Source organism: Camelus bactrianus, chromosome 1 (genome assembly GCF_048773025.1).
Source record: "Camelus bactrianus isolate YW-2024 breed Bactrian camel chromosome 1, ASM4877302v1, whole genome shotgun sequence".
Classification (NCBI taxonomy): Eukaryota; Metazoa; Chordata; class Mammalia; order Artiodactyla; family Camelidae; genus Camelus; species Camelus bactrianus.
This window is the reverse complement of record NC_133539.1, coordinates 70591905-70609622: the sequence shown is the minus strand read 5'-3', so window position 1 is coordinate 70609622 and position 17718 is coordinate 70591905. Positions and strand designations below refer to the sequence as shown.

At 40.0% G+C, this 17718-nt stretch overlaps 1 protein-coding gene across 4 annotated transcripts in view; it reads left to right on the top strand.

Moving 5' to 3' along the window:
• VPS8 (VPS8 subunit of CORVET complex) overlaps positions 1-17718 on the top strand; it is a 222892-nt gene that overhangs the window by 193296 nt on the left and 11878 nt on the right. For 3 of the 4 annotated variants that reach the window (XM_045519728.2, XM_010959180.3, XM_045519727.2), the window contains exon 45: positions 6432-6485. In XM_045519728.2, coding sequence (XP_045375684.1) covers positions 6432-6485 — 54 coding nt within the window. Of the gene's footprint in view, positions 1-6431; positions 6490-17718 lie in introns of all 4 variants that reach the window. The other variant, XM_074366605.1, reaches the window with a different exon arrangement.

The following is a 17718-nucleotide window of genomic DNA, read 5'->3' as shown; positions in this document are numbered from 1 at the left end:
AGCTGTTTGTATATTTTGGAAATTAATCCATTGTCAGTCACATCATTTGCAAATATTTCTCCCCTTCCATAGGCTGTATTTTTATTTTTGTTTATGATTTCCTTTGCTGTGCAAAAGCTTTTAAGTTTAATTAGGTCCCATTTGTTTATTTTTACTTCTGTTTCTTTTGCCTTGGGAAACTGATCTAAGAAAATATTCCTACGATTCATGTCAGAGAATGTTTTGCTTATCTTCTCTTCTAGGAGTTCTGTGGTGTCATGTGTTGTATTTAGGTTTTTAAGCCATTTTGAGTTTTTCTGTGTATGGTGTGAAGCAGTGTTCCAATTTCACTGATTTACATGAGACTGTCTGGTTTCCTCAGCACCACTTGCTGAAGAGACTGTCTTTTCTCCATTGTATATTCTTGCCTCCTTTGTTGAAGATTAACTGACTGTAGGTGTGTGGTTTTATTTCTGGGCTCTCTATTCTTTTCCACTGGTCTGTGTCTGTTTTTGAGTAGCACATTGTTTTGATTGCTGTACCTTTGTGGTTAAGTTTAGAAATCAGGAAGTAGGAGACATCCAACTTTGTCCTTTTTTTAAGATTGTTTTTGCTGCTCAGGGTCCCTTGAGCTTATATATAAATTTTAGGGTGGATTTTTCTATTTCTGCAAAAAATGCCATTGGGATTTTAATAGGGATTGCATTGAATCTATAGCTTACTTTGGATAGTGTGGACATCTTAATATTTAATCTTCCTATCCATGAACACAGAATGTTTTTCTATTTATATTTATCTTCTTTAATTTCTTTCAGCAATATTTTGTAGTTTTCAGTATACAAGTCTTTTGCCTCCTTAGTTAAGTTTATTCCTAAGTATTTTATTCATTTTAATGCTATAGTAAATGGAATTATTTTCTTAATTTCCTTTTTGGATTGTTTATTATTAGCATATAGAAACACAACTGATTTTTGTGTATTATTCTGTATCCTACTACTATGCTTAATTTGTTTATTCTAACAGGTTTTTTGTGGAATTTAAATTTAGATGTTTCTACATATAAGATCATATATGCAAACAGAGGTAATTTTATTTGTTTCTTTCCAATTTGAGTGCCCTTTATTCTTCTTGCCTAACTGCTCTGGCTAGGACTTCTAATAATATGTTGAATAGAAGTGGTGAAAGCAGGCATTCTTGTCTTATTTCTGATTTTAGAGAGATATCTTTCAGGTTCACCATTGAGTGTGATGTTAGCTGTGTTTTTCTACATAGAAGCTTTATGTTGAAGTAGTTTCCTTCCAATCCTAGTTTGTTGAGTGTTTTTAATCAGCAAAGGTGTTGAATTTTGCCAAATGATTTTTCTGAATCAGTTGAGATGATCATGCCCTACTTTAATTCTCTTAATGCAGTTTATCACATTTATTGATTTGTGTATGTTGAACCCGCTTTGCATCCCGGGGATGAATCCCATTTGATCATGATGTATGATCCTTTTAATGTGCTGTTGAAGTTGGTTTGCTAGTATTTTGTTGATGATTTTTCTATCCATATTCACTAGGGATACTGGCCTTTAATTTTGTTCTCTTGAAGTGCCCTTCTCAGGTTAATGCTGACCTCCTAAAATGAGTTCAAAAGTGTTCCTTCCTCTTCAGTTTTTTGGAAGAGTTGGAGAAGGATTGGCGTTAATTCTTTAAATGTTTGGTAGAATTCACCAATGAAACTATCTGGTCCTGGGATTTTCTTTGTTGTAGGTTTGGGGGTTTTTTTGTTTTTGTTTTTTTAACTGACTGTTTTCTTACTAGTGATCGGCCTATTCACATCTTGTTTCTTCATAATTATGGGTGTTTTTATTTCCTTTTGATTTCTTCTTTGATCCATGGGTCACTTAGAAGTGTGTTACTTAGTTCCTAAAAATTTGAACATTTTCCCAGAGATCTTTCTGTTATTGATGTCTAATTTATCTCTGTTATGGTCAGAGAACACTCTTTGTATGACTTGAATTCTTTGAAATTGATTGAAAATTGTTTTATCGCCAGAAAATGGCCTGTGTTGGTAAATGGTCCGTGTGTACGGGCATATCTTGTTTTATTGTGCTTTTCTATATTACACTTTGCGGGTACTGTATTTTGTTACAAATTGGCTGTTTGTGGCCACCCTGCATCAAGCAAGTCTGTTGGCACCACTTTTCCAACAGCATTTGTTCACTTTGTGTCTCTGTGTCACATTTTGGTAATTCTCACAATATTTCGAACTTTTTCATTATTATTACATCAGTGATCTTTGATGTTGCTATTGTAATTGTTTTGGGGAGCCACAAACTACACTCACATAAGACGGCGTGCTTAATAGACAAATGTTGTGTGTGTTCTGACTGCTCCCCCTCCAGCAGTTCCCCTCTCTCTCTCCCTCTCCTTGGGCCTCCCTATTCCCTGAGACATGAAAATTTTGAAAATAGGCCAGTTGATAACCCTACAGCAGCCTCTAAGTGTTCTAGTGAAAGGAAGAGCTGCGTGTCTCTCACTTTAAATCCAAAGCTACAAATGATTAAGCTTAGTGAGACGATCTTGTCAAAAACCAAGATAGGCCAAAAGCTAGGCGTCTTGTGCCAAATAGTTATACACGTTGTGAATAAAAAGGAACAGTTCTTAAAGGAAATTAAAAGTTCTACTTTAGTGAACACATGAATGATAAGAAACCAAACCACCTTATTGCTCATGTGGAGAAAGTTTCTTTTAATGGTCTGGATAGAAGATCATATCAGCCATAAAATTCCTTTAACCCAAAGCCTAATCCAGAGCAAGGCCCTAATCCTCTTTAATTCTGTGAAGGCTGAGAGAGGTGAGGAGGCCTCAGAAGAAAAGTCTGAAGCTAGCGGAGGTTGGTTCATGAGATGTAAGGAAGGAGAAGCCATCTTCCACAACTTAAAAGTGTAAGGTGAAGCAGGAAGTGCTGGTGTAGAAGCAGCAGCAAGTTGTCCAGAAGATCCAGCTCAGATCATTAATGAGGATGACTACACTGAACAACAGATTTTCAGCATGGATGAAGCAGCCTTGTATTTGAAGAAGATGCCTTGCCTTCTCGGACTTCCACAGCTAGAGAGAAGTCAGTGCCTGGCTCCAAAGCCTCAAAGGATAGGCTGACTCTCTTGTTATGGGCTAATGTATCTGATGACTTTAAGACGAAGCCAGTGATCATTTACCATCCCAAAAATCTTGGGGCCCTTAAGCATTATGCTAAATGTGTTCTGCCTGTGCTCTGTAAATGGAACAACAAAGCCTGGATGACAGCACATCTGCTTACAACATGGCTTACTGAATATCTTAAGCCCACTATTTGAGACATACTGCTCAGAAAAAAAAAGCGTCCTTTCAAAATATTACTGCTTTTTGACAATACACCTGGTCACCCAAGAACTCTGGTGGAGATGTACAATGAGATTAATCTGTTTTCATGCCTGCTAACACAGCATCCATTTTGCAGCCCATGGATCAAGAAGTAATTTTGACTTTTAAGTTTTACTGTGTAAGAAATATATTTCATAAACCTGTAGCTGCCATAGATGTTGATTCTGCTGATGGATCTGAGCAGAGTCAGTTGAAAACCTTCTGGAAAGGATTCACCATTCTAGATGTCATTACAAACATTTGTGATTCATGGGAAGAGGTCAAAATAGCAACATTCACAGGAGTTTGGAAGAAGTTGATTCCAACCCTCTGGACGACATTGAGGGGTTCATGACTTCAATGGAGGAAGTAACTGCAGATGTGGTAAAACATCAGGAGAACTAGCATTAGAAGTGGAACCAGAAGATGTGACTGAATTGCTCAATCTCATGCGCAAACTTGAGCGGATGAAGAGTTGTTTCTTATGAATGAAACAAAGAAAATGGTTTCTTGAGGTGGAATCTATTCGTGGTGAAATGCTGTGGAGATTGTTGAAATGATAACAAAGGATTTACATTATATAAATTTGATAAAGCCACAGCAGGGTTTGAGAGGATTGACCCCATTTTGAAAGACATTCTACTTTCTGTTGAATGAAATGCCGTTAAGCAACATTGCATGCTGCAGAGAAATTATTTGTGAAAGAAAGAGTCAACTGATGTGGCAAACTTCATTGCTGTCTTATTTTAAGAAATTGCTACAGTCCCCCCACCATCTCCAGCAACCTCCACCCTGACCAGTCAGCTGCCATCAACATTGAGGCACGACCCTCCGCCAGCTAAAAAATTTAATGACTTGCTGAAGACTCAGATGATAGTTAGCACTTTTCAGCAATAATATATTTTTTAATTGAAGTATGTACATTGTTTCTTTGGACATAATGCTGCTTAACAGACTACGTGTAAACAACTTTTATATGCACTGGGAACACAACAAGTTTGTGTGCCCACTTTATTGCAATATTCACTTTAATGCGGTGGTCTGGAACTGAGTTAGTAATATCTCTGAGGTACCGCTGTACTTGAAAAGAATATGTACGTATTCTGCTTTTGTAGGATGAAGAGTTCTGTCAGTGTCCATCTGATCAAGATAGCTGGTTACGTTGTGTAATCTTCCATATCCTTCCATTCTTTAATTTGTTTTTTAAATTGAGATTTAATTGGCATACAATATCGTGTAGTTTGAGGTATACAGTGTGTTGGTTTGATACATTTATATGTTGGAATATGATTACCACAGTAGCATTAGCTAAAACCTTTATCGTGTCACATAATTACCATTTCTCTTTTGCGTTGAAAACAGTGAAGATCTAGTCTCTCAGCAACTTTGAAGTTTATAATACAGTATTGTTGGCTGTGCTCACTATGTTGTACCTTAGATCTTCAGAGCTTATTTCTCACCAAGTTGCAAGGTTATACCCTTAAACAACATCCCTCCAATTCCCACACCTCCCAGCCCCTGGTAACCACCAAACCACCATTCTACGCTCTGTTTTTGTGAGTTCAGTTTTTTCTAGATTCCACATGTAAGTAATATTATACAGTATCTGTCCTTCTCTGTCTAACTTCTCTCACTTAGTATAATGCCTTCAGGGTCCATCCATGTTGTTGCAGATAGCAGGATTTCCTTCCTATATGGCTGAGTAGTATTTCAGTGAGTATGTGTATACACACACACACACATCTTCTTCACCCATTCACGTGTTGATGGACACTTAGGCCTTTCCCATACCTTGGCTATTGTTAATAATGCTGCACTGAACATGGTTGTGCCTGTATCTCTTCAAGATACTGATTTCAATTCCTTCTGATTCATACTCAGCAGTGGGATTGCTGGATGATACTGTAGCTCAGTTTAAAAAAAAATTGAGAAACTGCTGTACTCTTTTCCATAATAGCTGTACCAATCTACATTCCCATCGACAGTGTGTAAGGGTTCCCTTCCTCCACATCCTCACCAACATTGTTCTCTCTTTTTTTATAAAAGTCATCCTAATTGGTGTGAGGTGATATCGCATGGCGGTTTTATTTGCATTTCCCTGATGATTAGTGACATTGAGCGTCTTTTCATGTACCTGTTGGCCTTTTGTATGTCTTCTTTGGAAAAATGTCTATTCAGATCCTTTGCCCATTTTTAAATTGGGTATATCCTTTTTAATTGTCTTCCTACTTGTTCTCTCATTTATTGAGAGAGGTATGGAAGTCTCTGACTGTAAGATCTATTTCTCCTTGCATTTCTATCATATTTTATTTTATGTACATTTAAGCTATGAGATGCACAGACGTTTAGGATTGTTACAGCCTCCTGATGAATTGACTCCTTTATTATTATGAAACAGTATATCCCTGCTAATAATCTTTGCCCTGAAGCCTAGTGCTATCATAGTATATCTTTCCAATCTTTTTGCTTTTAACCTATTTGCGCCTTTATATTTAAAGTGTATTTCTTGCAGGCAGCACACAGTTGGGTCCTGCTCTAGCACCCGACGGTCTCTTTCAGCTCTTCCAGTGTTTGAAGATCTTCCTGTGCCATCAGTCTTCTCTCCTGTGGGCTAAACATCCTTTTACTATGGTTTGGCTGATGCTTTTTCTAAATCCTTCACTATTATCATCAAGCTCTTTTGTGCATGTTTGGCTTAAAAGGGACATTACATCAGAAAGGACACCGAGTTGGCCTCTGCAAGAAGTGCTGACCACTGCGTATCGTGTCAGTTGATTAACATTGTCCACAAAGATCTGTATCTATTAGGTTCCTCACCATTTGGCTAAAACGAATTTGTACCATCTGGTTTTTTTTTTTTTTAACCTAATCACATTTTTATCTTGGCTAAATACTGACTTTTTGATCTCCAGAGAAATTTCAAAGGGACTTAACAAAAAAATCTATTCTTTGTTCCTCTGAAAATGTCTGTTCTATCTCAGTTACACCAATTCTAGTTGAATCATTTTGAGTGTGGGTCAAATAAAACTAGACTCTAAGAAGATGTCAACATGTTTGCCTTTTTTTCAGGTAAAAGTGTCCCCATCCTGTCATCCATCCAAAGGTGATCCTGCTGTTAAAAAGGTGAGTGAGTTTTAAAAGCAAAAAACCAGCTTCCGCCTTGTATGTTTATTCTCCTCTGTTGAATAGTGTTCTCAAAATGACAGTGAGTTTTAATCATCTTAATGCTGTCAAAGGTTCTTTCTGATTGGATGCCTTGAAGAGGTGTCACCAGAGAAGCCACATGGGGGTTTGGGCCTAGCATCAGTCTCCTGGCAACTAGGGACTTTTCATTGTTTTAGAATTCCCATCCTCTCTGCCAGATGGGCATCCTGGCATCAGTGAGTGGTAGCAGATGAAAGATATTCTAAGGATGAAAGGTATATAGTTTTTCTTAATAATACACTTTCCCTCTGATAGCTGTGCCTAGAGAAAAGTGGTCTGCAACATTAACAGTTCAGCACATACCACCTAAGGAAGTCCTCAGTAAATACCTGTGCGATAGAACTCTCGTATGTGCCACTTCAACCCCCGACTGTGAACTTCGTGGCATAGATAAGATGTGTCTTTCAACTGAGCAATGCTCAGGTGACGTCAGGAGAGCCACTAAAATCCTCTTCTTCTTCCAGCCAAAGCAGTACAGAAACATGGTAAACAGATTGACATTTTTGCTGTTTTCTTTTACCATTTTTATTTCTCTGATAGCTGAAGTGTCCCTGGATGTAGGTTTCCTTGCCCCCCCCCCTTTTTTTTAAACAATTTCAGCCAGCATCTGTGTCAGCAGAGGATTGTAGAACAAAAATAACAACTTGCTGGCTCTGTCGACTAACAGCAGGTTCCAGCTTCAAAAGCAGTGCGCCAAAAGCAGGTCCCTTTTCCCTGCCTTCAGAATCCCCTGAGCCTTTTTCAAAGGAAAAAAGAGTAAAAACAAAATATGTTGTCTGAAAAGCTCTGTAACATGCTGCACAAGAACACCTCATCCAGTCTTGTCCAGACAGCGAGGGCAGGCAAGACGGGGGTGGAGGGGATCGTTGCCGCTCAGAACCGTCACGTGAGGAGCTGGAGAGGGCGTAAGCCACTTAGTCTCACTCCGAAAACAAAGGAGGAAACTGGGATCCACGGGGAGGGGTTCTGCTTCTCCCAGATGTTCTGTGGGACACGTTTCTGAAGTAGAGGTTAAAAACGCAGGCCTGGGTTCAACCAGGCTCAGGTTCAGAGATGAGTTTTCTGCTTCGTTATCTGAAGAACCTTGAGTAAGTCGCCTGTTTCCTCCTCTGTAAAACAATGATAGTACCTCTCAGAATTGTCCTGAAGCCTAAATGAGGTAAGATTTAAGTGCCTGACCCTGTCTGACACACATTAAGTACTCAGTAAATGATGACACATGGTAAGTCCTCAGCTGTTACTGAAACTAGTATTAAAACCCAAGTCTCCCAACTCCCAGTCAGATGTCCTTTCACTTTATTATGCTACTTATATATTATTGTCCATTCAGCAAGTATTTATTTATGCTAAATACTGACCTAAAAACCGGACTACAGAGATGAGAAATACAATCCGTGTTCTCAAGGACCTCAGCATTTAGTGGGAAAGGTAGACAGGTGCGCTGGTAACTACCATCCAACCCAGCGCCTGCTGGAAAGGTGCGCGGGGGCGGGGGCGCTGCGGGTGTGGAGGAAGGGGCCTGATTTGAAATGACCTCCCATTTAGTACAACTCGTGCATTTCTTATGGTAGAGTCCGGTGAAGAAGCTTGAGATATGGTTAGCTGCTCCCCTACAACCTTGTTACTAGATTATAATGAAATCAAATCCTCGCATACTTAGACGTTTATCAAATAAGCATCTCGAGAACATTTTATTCAACCTACATATCTTGAATACCTTTTATTTTAGCAATGAGGGTCCATTTCTAATATTTATCACTCTAACTAAACAAGCCATTCATTTCACCAATGGAAAAATTTCTATTTTTTGAGCTAATGAGCAGTCTTAGTTGGTCGACATGTGAACAGCTAAGCGGCTTCCGAAGGTGGCTGCCTTTGGGGGTTCACGTGAGCTGCAGTCCCTGAAGTATGATTCTTGGTTAGGGCCACTGACCACCCCTGAGTTGAAGCCTAAACTTACTAGCACATACTTACTATCACACTGTTGATGGTGTCTGGAATAATTTTAAAATACACATCACAACAGGTCCCTCTCCCAGAGTAGTAAGTCAGGGAAGGCTTCCCAGTGGAGGTAAAGCTAGATCCAGTCTGGAAACATAAGGGAACAGGTATTCCAGGCAGACATGGGTGAGCACAGCACATTTCAGGAAATGGGGTGATTCTGTTTGTCTTAACTATGGGAGCATGCAGAAGCCTGGTGAAATAAATGGGAGTCCAGATCACAGAGCCCCAGCCTGTGAAGTTTGCTTTTTATCTCAAGGACAAGGGTTTCTGTCAAATGTGAGCTTAGAGGCAGAAAGACCAGTTAGAAGAACAGGGCAGTTGTCCAGGCAAGAAGAAAGGTCCTAAGCCTATGCTGTGTTAATGGAGTGAGGAGATGAGACAGACTGACGTCTTAGCTATTTTATTCTCCCCTAAAACCCTTTTTGACACCCTAAGTCTGAGTTCAGAGGACTTCCTTTTTGAGCTCTCATGGTGCCCCGAGCTAGTCCCCACCAGCATACTTACCTGCTGTGTGGAAATTGCCTCTACTCACAACGTGCCCCTCATTAGACTCTGCTTCATGAGGGCAGGGCCCGCATCGGTCCCGTTTCCTGTTGTGTCTCTAACTGGATTGCAAAGTACATAGTCACTCAGTAGTTGTTGCGTGAATGAGATATGAAACAGATCCCACAGGACTTCATAGATCTTATGGGAAGTGAGGGGACAAAAGAAGTTTCTGTTGAATAACTAGAGAAGGAATAACAGACATCATCGCTCTCCCGGGCTTGTATTCCCGGCGTGGTCGTGTCCTTACTGTTTGAGCTCTAGCAGTCATACTCCAAGGGAGATGAGTGTGAGACTCAGCGCCTCGTCGTTACTTCCCTAGTTGGGTGTGTATGTTTGTGCGTGAGTGTATGTGTGCATCTACACACGTATTCTGGTTATCATCCTGGTGCTACAGTCTCTCTTCCCAAAGTTGCACTGACAGATGGAAGCACCACCAGTGTCTGCTGAACAGAGTGACTGCCAAAGTGACATGTGTAAGAAACATAAAAGAGCAACCGTGTTCTTGATTTGAGCCAGAGATTCTCTGTTGACCAATAACTGCAGAAAGTGTTTGGTGACTCTGCTGTCACTGTCAGCCCTGCCAGGAGCTGGATTCAAGTGCCGAGGAGCCAGGAGCCGTGCTCTGTGGGGCCCTGTGAACTCAGGAGAGGTGTCTCGTGTAGGAGTCACACTTTCACTCTGCTGCCGGGTCAGAACCTGGCCGATTCCAGCAGTGTGTATACAGAACATCTTTTTGCAGTGCAAGCATTCTGCATTTTAGATATTCTTTTAGAAAGCTCTAGATTAGAAATATTTACCAGATATAATCTATAGTGTTTAAAATTTGCATATCATATTTATCTGATATATAAAATTTCTTCTTAATTGGGCTCTAACTGATAACTTCATGTAACAAGTAGGAAGACACATATGCGTCCCTAGAACTTCTCCAGTGCTTGATAGTGGATGACTACAAATTTGAGAATTAGGAAACACTTTCCTTAGATAGAAATTGCCACAAAAGTCCACTGCAATAAACTCTCTAGCACAGATCCAAATTGGAGGTGTCGAGAGTGTTTAAGGTAGATTAAAGGAATTTAGAGCTAGTTGAAGGCAGCATCAAACACTTCTCAGCTGTGACGCATCACTTCTTGACTACTGAAGAAACACCAACTAGCAGTTTCAGTAGCAAAGTTAGGATTGTTATATACACAATAACCAGAGAAAGCAGTTTTGTCCTTTTTTAAAGTTTTTATTTATTTTTTTGTGGGGGGAGGTAATTAGGTCTATTTATTTTTAGAAGAGGTACCAGGGATTGAACCTGGGACCTCATGCATGCTAAGAATGAGCAATCTTGAGCTATACCTACCCCCCCCCCCCCAGTTTTGTCTTAGATCTTGATCACAAAAGCACAGTGCCACTCTCTGAGCCAACCCCATTTTAAACAAGACTTCTCTACCCGTGTGTCTGCAGAAGCCTGAGAGGCCAGGTGTTCTGGCTGGTGGACCCACTGGAAGAATGTACAGTGAAGGTTCTCCTCAGAGTTAGGGATGGAGTACTGGGAGTGGCAGTGTTAAGCCTTTCTAATAGTTCTGGGTAAATTCAGTAAATAGTCAACAAGCCTCTAAGGTGCCAGGTCTTGGAGGGACCAAGATGAGTGAAATATAGTTCTTGCTGTTGGCATATTTACAAGTTAATGGTGACTGAACTGGTGGATTTAACAGCCAAGCCTCCCAGAAACTGGTGATCAGTTTCTCAAGTATTCAAGTGTATTATCAGAATTTGGAGCTGATTTTTTCTCCCAGTGTTCTGGTGAGGCAGAATTTTTATAGCTGGTTTCCAGTCCTGCCACTCATGTCAGGAATGTAGATGGCTGTACTTGCTCATGATTTTTCCTGAATCATGGCTTCGGGGGTTAGTTTTTATATTTTTTATTTTTAAGAGAAAAAGCCTCACAGAGCCACTGTTTCCATAGCAACAGGAAAAGCTGGCCTGCAGTGTCTCAGCTGACCGGCCCAAGAATGGCTGGTTGATAGTTTAACAAAAGTCAAGGGAACATGAAAAGGAGAAAGCATGGAAAAAGATGCAGCGTTTCCAGCCATCCTCTGATGGTGGCTTACATAAAGATCATTTGCCTTTTTTTAAATTGAAGTTTAGATGATGTACAGTGTCATATGAATTACAAGTGTACAATATAGTGATTCACAATTTTTAAAGGTTATACTCCATTTATAATTATTATAAAATATTGGCTATATTCCCCGTGTTGTACAGTACATCCTTGTAGCTTATTTTGTACCTATATTTTTTATCTCTTACTCCTCTACCTCTATCTTGCTCCTCCCCTCTTCCATCTCTCCCTTGCTAACCACTAGTTTGTTCTCTGTATCTGTGTGTCTGTTTCTTTTTCGTTGCATTCCCTAGTTATATCTTTTAGATTCCACATATAAGTGATTTTATACAGTATTTGTCTTTCTTTGAGTTATTTCACTTGACATAATGCCCTCCAAATCCATCCATGTTGCTGCAAATGGCAAAATGTGGTTCTTTTTTATGGCTGAGTAGTATTCCATTGTGAGAGAGAGAGAGAGAGTGTGTGTGTGTGTGTGTGTGTGTGTGTGTGTACCACATCTTTATCCATTCATCTGTTGATGGATACTTGGGTTGCTTCCATATCTTGGCAATTATAAATAATGCTGCTCTGAACATTGGGATGCATGTATCTTTTCAAATTTGTTTTGGGTTTTTTGGATATATACCCAAGAGTGGAATTGCTGGGTTATATCATAGTTCTATTTTTAGCTTTTTAAGAAACCTCCATACTGTTTTCCACAGTGGCTGCACCAGTTTACATTCCTACCAGCAGTGTACAAGGGTTCCGTTTTCTCCACATCTTTCCCAGCATTTCGTATTTGTATTCATTTGATGATAGCAGTTCTGATAGGTGTGAGGTGGTATCTCATAGTGGTTCTCATTTGTATTTCCCTGATTATTAGTGATGTTGAACATCGTTTCATGTGCTTTTTGGCCATCTGCATTTCCTTTTGGAAAAATGTCTCCAAGTCTTCTGCCCATTTTTTAATCAGGTTGTTTGTTTTGATATTGAGTTGTGTGAGCTGTTTATATATTTTGGGTATTAACCCCCTATTTGTCATATCATTAGCAATTTTTTTCTCCCATTCAGTAGGTTGTCTTTTCATTTTGTCAATGAATTTAATTACATCCCATTTGTTCTTGTTTTTTTCTTTTGCTCTAGGAGAGAGATTTTAAAAATTGCTACAATTTATGTCAGTGTTCTGCCTGTGTTTTCCTTTAGGGGGTTTTATGGTTTCCAGTCTTACACTTAGGTCTTAAATTCATTTTGAGTTTATTTTTGTATATGGTGTTAGAGAATGTTCTAATTTCATTCTTTTACAGGTAGCTGCCCAATTTTCCCAGCACCACTTATTGAAGAGACTGTCTTTCCTCCACTGTATATTCTTGCCTCCTTTGTTATAGATTAACTGACCATAAGTGTGTGAGTTTATTTCTGGGCCCTGTCTTCTGTTCCATTGATCTACATCTGTTTTTGTGCCAGTATGATACTGTTTTGATTACTGTAGCTTTGTAGTATAGTCTGAAATGAGGGAGTCATTTGCCCTTTTTATATCTCACACTTAACTCTCCTGCAAAGATGCAAGCCCTAATGAACAGCAAAGTGATAGCCCTTGATGGATGGATGCTGCCTCTTTAGAGTATTTATCTTAGTAGGATTTAGGTGCACATTACATCCAGATGTGACTTCCATGCCTCTGTTGATTTAACAAACAAAAACAAACAGAAAAAACAGGACAGGATTTGGTCTTTGTTTTTTAAATAGACAGGGTGGAAGATCTTAGTAGGCCAGGTGACTATGCTGATGTGAAGAAGCTGGGGCGAATTAGAAGAAAGCAGAGGCATTCTTTGTAGTACGGAGGACAGAACTGGTACCTGTGGGTAGCTGCTGTGGAGATGGAGATGTTGGCTTGGTATGAGAATTTTCTGACATTACCTGTTGCCAGAGGTGTGTGATGAGTGGCCTGATGTCTGTCTCTCAAAGTTAATGCAGAAGGATTCCTGCCACTGGTTGATTTTTAGATCTTGTGGAGTGTTAAGATCTTAGGAGTCTGTAGTTGTATTAAACTCCGAAAAGTGCATGTTTGTTGATGTGCTGGATGACTTTAGTTAGACCCTAACAGCCAGCCTGAATTAATAGAATATGTTGTCTGTGGCAATTGAGGGTTACTGGGTGTGGTTTTTCTGCTGCTTAATATGACACCCCTTCACAGACATTGAGAAGATTGTTTCTGCTGAGTGGAGTCTTATTTGAGATCATATGTATGTGAGACCACATCAGAGCCAGTGGTGGTTCTTTATCCTTTATCCTCCCCTTGCACCCGCTCAGGATATGGGAGTGGATTCCCTATCAAAGCAAGTAATGCCATCACTTCTACCACCTCCTGGGAATTTTGGATCCTGCCGCAGTTTAGTTTGATCGAGTTACAGATGGCCTTTCCCCTCCAACTGTGTTCCTGCTGAAGCTCTTAGGCCTTCCTACAATACACGGCAGAGATCTTTTTTCTCTTCAGAAGGACTAACAGCTCATTATTTTGCATTAAAACAACTGAGCAGGCCATTCTTAACTGCACTGTGTTGGGTAGCACCTGTTTGTTAAGGTCAGAGAATCCAAACACCAAACAGCAGAGCTCTGCAGAGTTTGAGCTGCTTTAATGTGTGTGGTATTCGTGAGTGGCTGATACACCATTACTGCAGAGTGCAGCCTTTTGTCTGGAGCACTGTCCCAAATCAGTTACTGTGTCACCCCTGAAAGCTCACACTCCTTTCATATAGTATCAGAACATAGGATTCAGCATGTTCAGCAATGAGACATCTCCTTTGGTTAAAGCAGAAGGAAAGGAAGAGAAGATGAAGGTGAAATGTGGGCCGCTGCTCAGCACAGTCTGTTCTGACAGAAGTTGCCGCCTTGGAACTTGTGTGTTGCTTTCCATACGTATCTTAGGGGCATTCCAGTTGTTCTATTATGACACGAGTAAGTTTTAGCACCCTGGTTTTGTAGTGAAATATCTGTTAATGATAGATATTATTCCAAGTACAGCATATTCTGAAAGGAGAGACCTCACTCTACATGGTTAAGTCACTTTTTCATTTATTGAGTCAATTAAGGCTACCTTTTTATGGTACTAAGTGGGGCAGTTCATATCTGTCTCTGGGAATTTCACGGCAGTGTGTAAGAGAAAATGAATTTATACAGAAATTTCTTTGTAATCTTTGGAAAGAAGAAATTCTCTAATTCCAATGACCTCTCCCTGCATTTTGCTTTTAGCTCTGAGAAACCTTCTTCAACAATGCCAGGCACCTCCTTCTCCCCACTTGCCATTTCCTCCACGAGTGTTGTCATTCCCCAGTCAGTACACACCTCTACCTGCAAGTCTCTTCACTTGGCCCCACTGCCTCTGTCTCCTGGGGTTTCAGCCCATCCTCCTCTACTTCTTCTACTGCTGAGAAAACTTCAGTTGCTCCCTGTCACTAACAAAGTTAAGTCTGAATAGGTTTAGATTGACCGTCTAGGCTTTTGATGCATCACCAGCCCACATTTCATCCTCATCTTCTCTTTCTTTCCTTCTTCTTCAACTGAAGGGAATTTCTCACTTTCCTAAACATAACCAATCCCATGTCCATACATTTGCTCTTCCCCTCCTTCCCACAATCTGGGATGTCTTTCCTTCCCTCCCTTCAGAAGTGATGCCTTTTTTTAGCCTCCAGGTCAAATTCTACTTCATTCATTAAAACAATATTTACTGGATGTCTACTATGTACCAGGCATGGGTCTAAGTGCGAGGGATGCTGCAGGGAATAAAACCAAGTCCCTCCCCTCACAGAGCACACATTCAGGTGGCAGGCGGTAGATATTAAATAAGTAAAGATGTGGTACGTCAGATTCTGACAAGGCTGTGGAGAGAAAGCACAACGAAGGAGATGAAAGATTGCTGTTTTATATGGAGTGGTCACCACAGGTTGATAGCTAACATCTTCTAGCTGAAAAACAATGAAGGTGCAGTCATGTGAACATAAGGGAGAAGAGCGTTCCAGACAGAAAGGACAGCAAGCGCAAAGTTCTGGAAGCAGGAACATGCTGCGGGGCCCCAGGAGCAATATGGGGACATAGCTTGGTGGCCATGGTGGTGAATACTTCCAGGGGCTTTCTTCCTCCTTGTTTTCTGGCTCACTGAGAAATCAATTGAGAACATGGAGGGAGGGATTAACATCGGAGGTTTGAAGAGAGAGGTGATGGTAAGCCTCTAGTATAGTGGGTGAGTAAACAGACCAGGGAAATACCAGGGGGGCCCACTTGGACTTCACAGCATTGACTTTAAACATCTTTGAACTGATCACCTCTTCCTTTCCGATTCTTGTAGCAGTGATTACCCATCCTTCATTTGGCACTTGGCACAAACTACCTTCTGTTGTTTTCGGTGTTGTTTTTAAATGTGTTACCTGCATCCTGAGCTGCTTTGAGGCAACTTTCAATATGCACCCAACAGAAAAGGACAAAAACAAATAACTGAGTGTCAGAAAAATATGAAAATATACCAGAGTAGAATTCAATAATAGCTGAAAAGCATTTGGGGAGGAGGAATCTTGAATCAAAACTTTTTTGTATCTCTATTAACTAAAACAGGACAGTTTATTACAATTGAATAATATTTAAATCATTACTGTAGTAATTACAGTGAAACCCACATTTGCATGGCCTCAATTTCTGTCCTGCATATTTACCTTGATTTCCAGAAAAAAATAAGTTTTTTTTAACAGGTACCCAGTTTATTAATTTCTTTTAATTTACACTGTCATGTCAGAGATACTTGGTATGGACTGCAGTGGTCGCCATGAAACTTGCTGAGAAGAGCACACAGAGGCTGCACGCTTTGAGTAAATGTCTGGCATAGTTTTCTCATGGGCACAGTAGTCCTGGACAGGCACTGCAGGACCCAGGGACTTCCTGAGCCTAAGTACAAGTTCATTCCACAAAGGGATCTATAAAGATTTCCCCTCTCGAGAAGCTTTTGTTGATCGTCAACTTCCATGATGTTGACATCCATGATGATTACAGTTCATTTTTTTTTTCTTTCGGCTCATTAAAAATGCTGTTCCACTGTCTTATGGGTTGCATTGTTTCTAAGTCATCAGTGGTCATTCTTACCACTGTTTTTCTTTATTGTGGATGCTGTGGTACCCTGTTCTGTCTTTCAGTAGAATGCGACATACTCATTCCTTCAGCTGCTGGGAGTTTTAGCAATTGATAACCTTCAACTCATCCTTCTTCAGGAATTGCTCTCAGCTAAAGAGATCTAACTTATCAACAGTGACAGCCTCTTCCTGAAACAGCGTGAATGTCGTGACTAGCGACTGAAGGGTTATAAAGGCCAGAAGACCTTGTCTTAATGCAGGACCATTCTTCAAGGCCATCTTACACCAGAGCTCTCTTTGGGATCACCTGGGGCCTTTGTTGTGATTGCATCACAGTTTAACACCTCTCTGCCCAGTTCTGCTTCCTGTACTTCCCCATAGGTTCTGTTCCAAGCACCCACCAGTAACTGCCAGCACATAGATACTCCATCTCAGAGTCTTTTTTCCAGGGAAGCCAACTGGTAATACCTTGTATATGCTGTCTTTTTCCCCCTCTGGCTGCTTTCAAGTTTTCCTCTCTATCTTTGGTTTTCAGCAATGACATGCCTAGAGGTGGCCTTCTTTATTTTTCTTGGGGTTCATTAAGCTGCTTGGATCTGTATGTTTTAATATTTTCATCAAATTTGGAAAACTTCTAGCCATTCTCTTTAAATGTATTTTCTGCCCCAGTCTCCCTCCTTCCAGGCCTCTAATTACATGTATATTAGACAATTTAATGTTGTTCCATAGGTCAGTGAGGCCTTTTTCATTATTGTTACCTTATTTTCTCTCTGCTTCAATTTGAGTAACTTCTATTATCATATCTTCAAATTCACTGATCTTTTCTTCTGCAAGTATCAAATCTGCTGTCAAGATCATCCAGTGAATTTTTCATATTAGGTATTATACTTGTCAGTTCTACAATTTCCATTTCTTCTTACCTAATATAAAATGTAAAGCTATAATTTTCTGTCTAAGTACTACATGAGCTGCATCCCACAAATTCTGATGTTGTACTTTCATCATCTTTCTTCTTGAAATATTTTCTATTTTACCTTGTGATTTCTTCTTTCACTTATTGGTTATTTAGAAGTATATTATTTTAATTTCCAAATATTTGAGGTTTCTCTAGATACATTATCGTTACGGGTTTCTGATTTAACTCTCATTGTCCGAGAGCATACCCAGGAAGATACAAACCTTTGGAAAGTCATTGAGACTTTGTTATGAGCAAGCGTATCATCTTCCTATGTGAACATTAATTGTACATTTGAAAAAAAAAGTGTAATCTGCAGTTTTGGGTGTAATTCCTATAAATTTGCCTGTAAGTGAAGGCAGTTGATAGTGCTTTTTATATCTTCTGTATGCTTACTGATTTTTTGTCAAGTTATTTTATTAGTTACTGAGAGTGTTACAG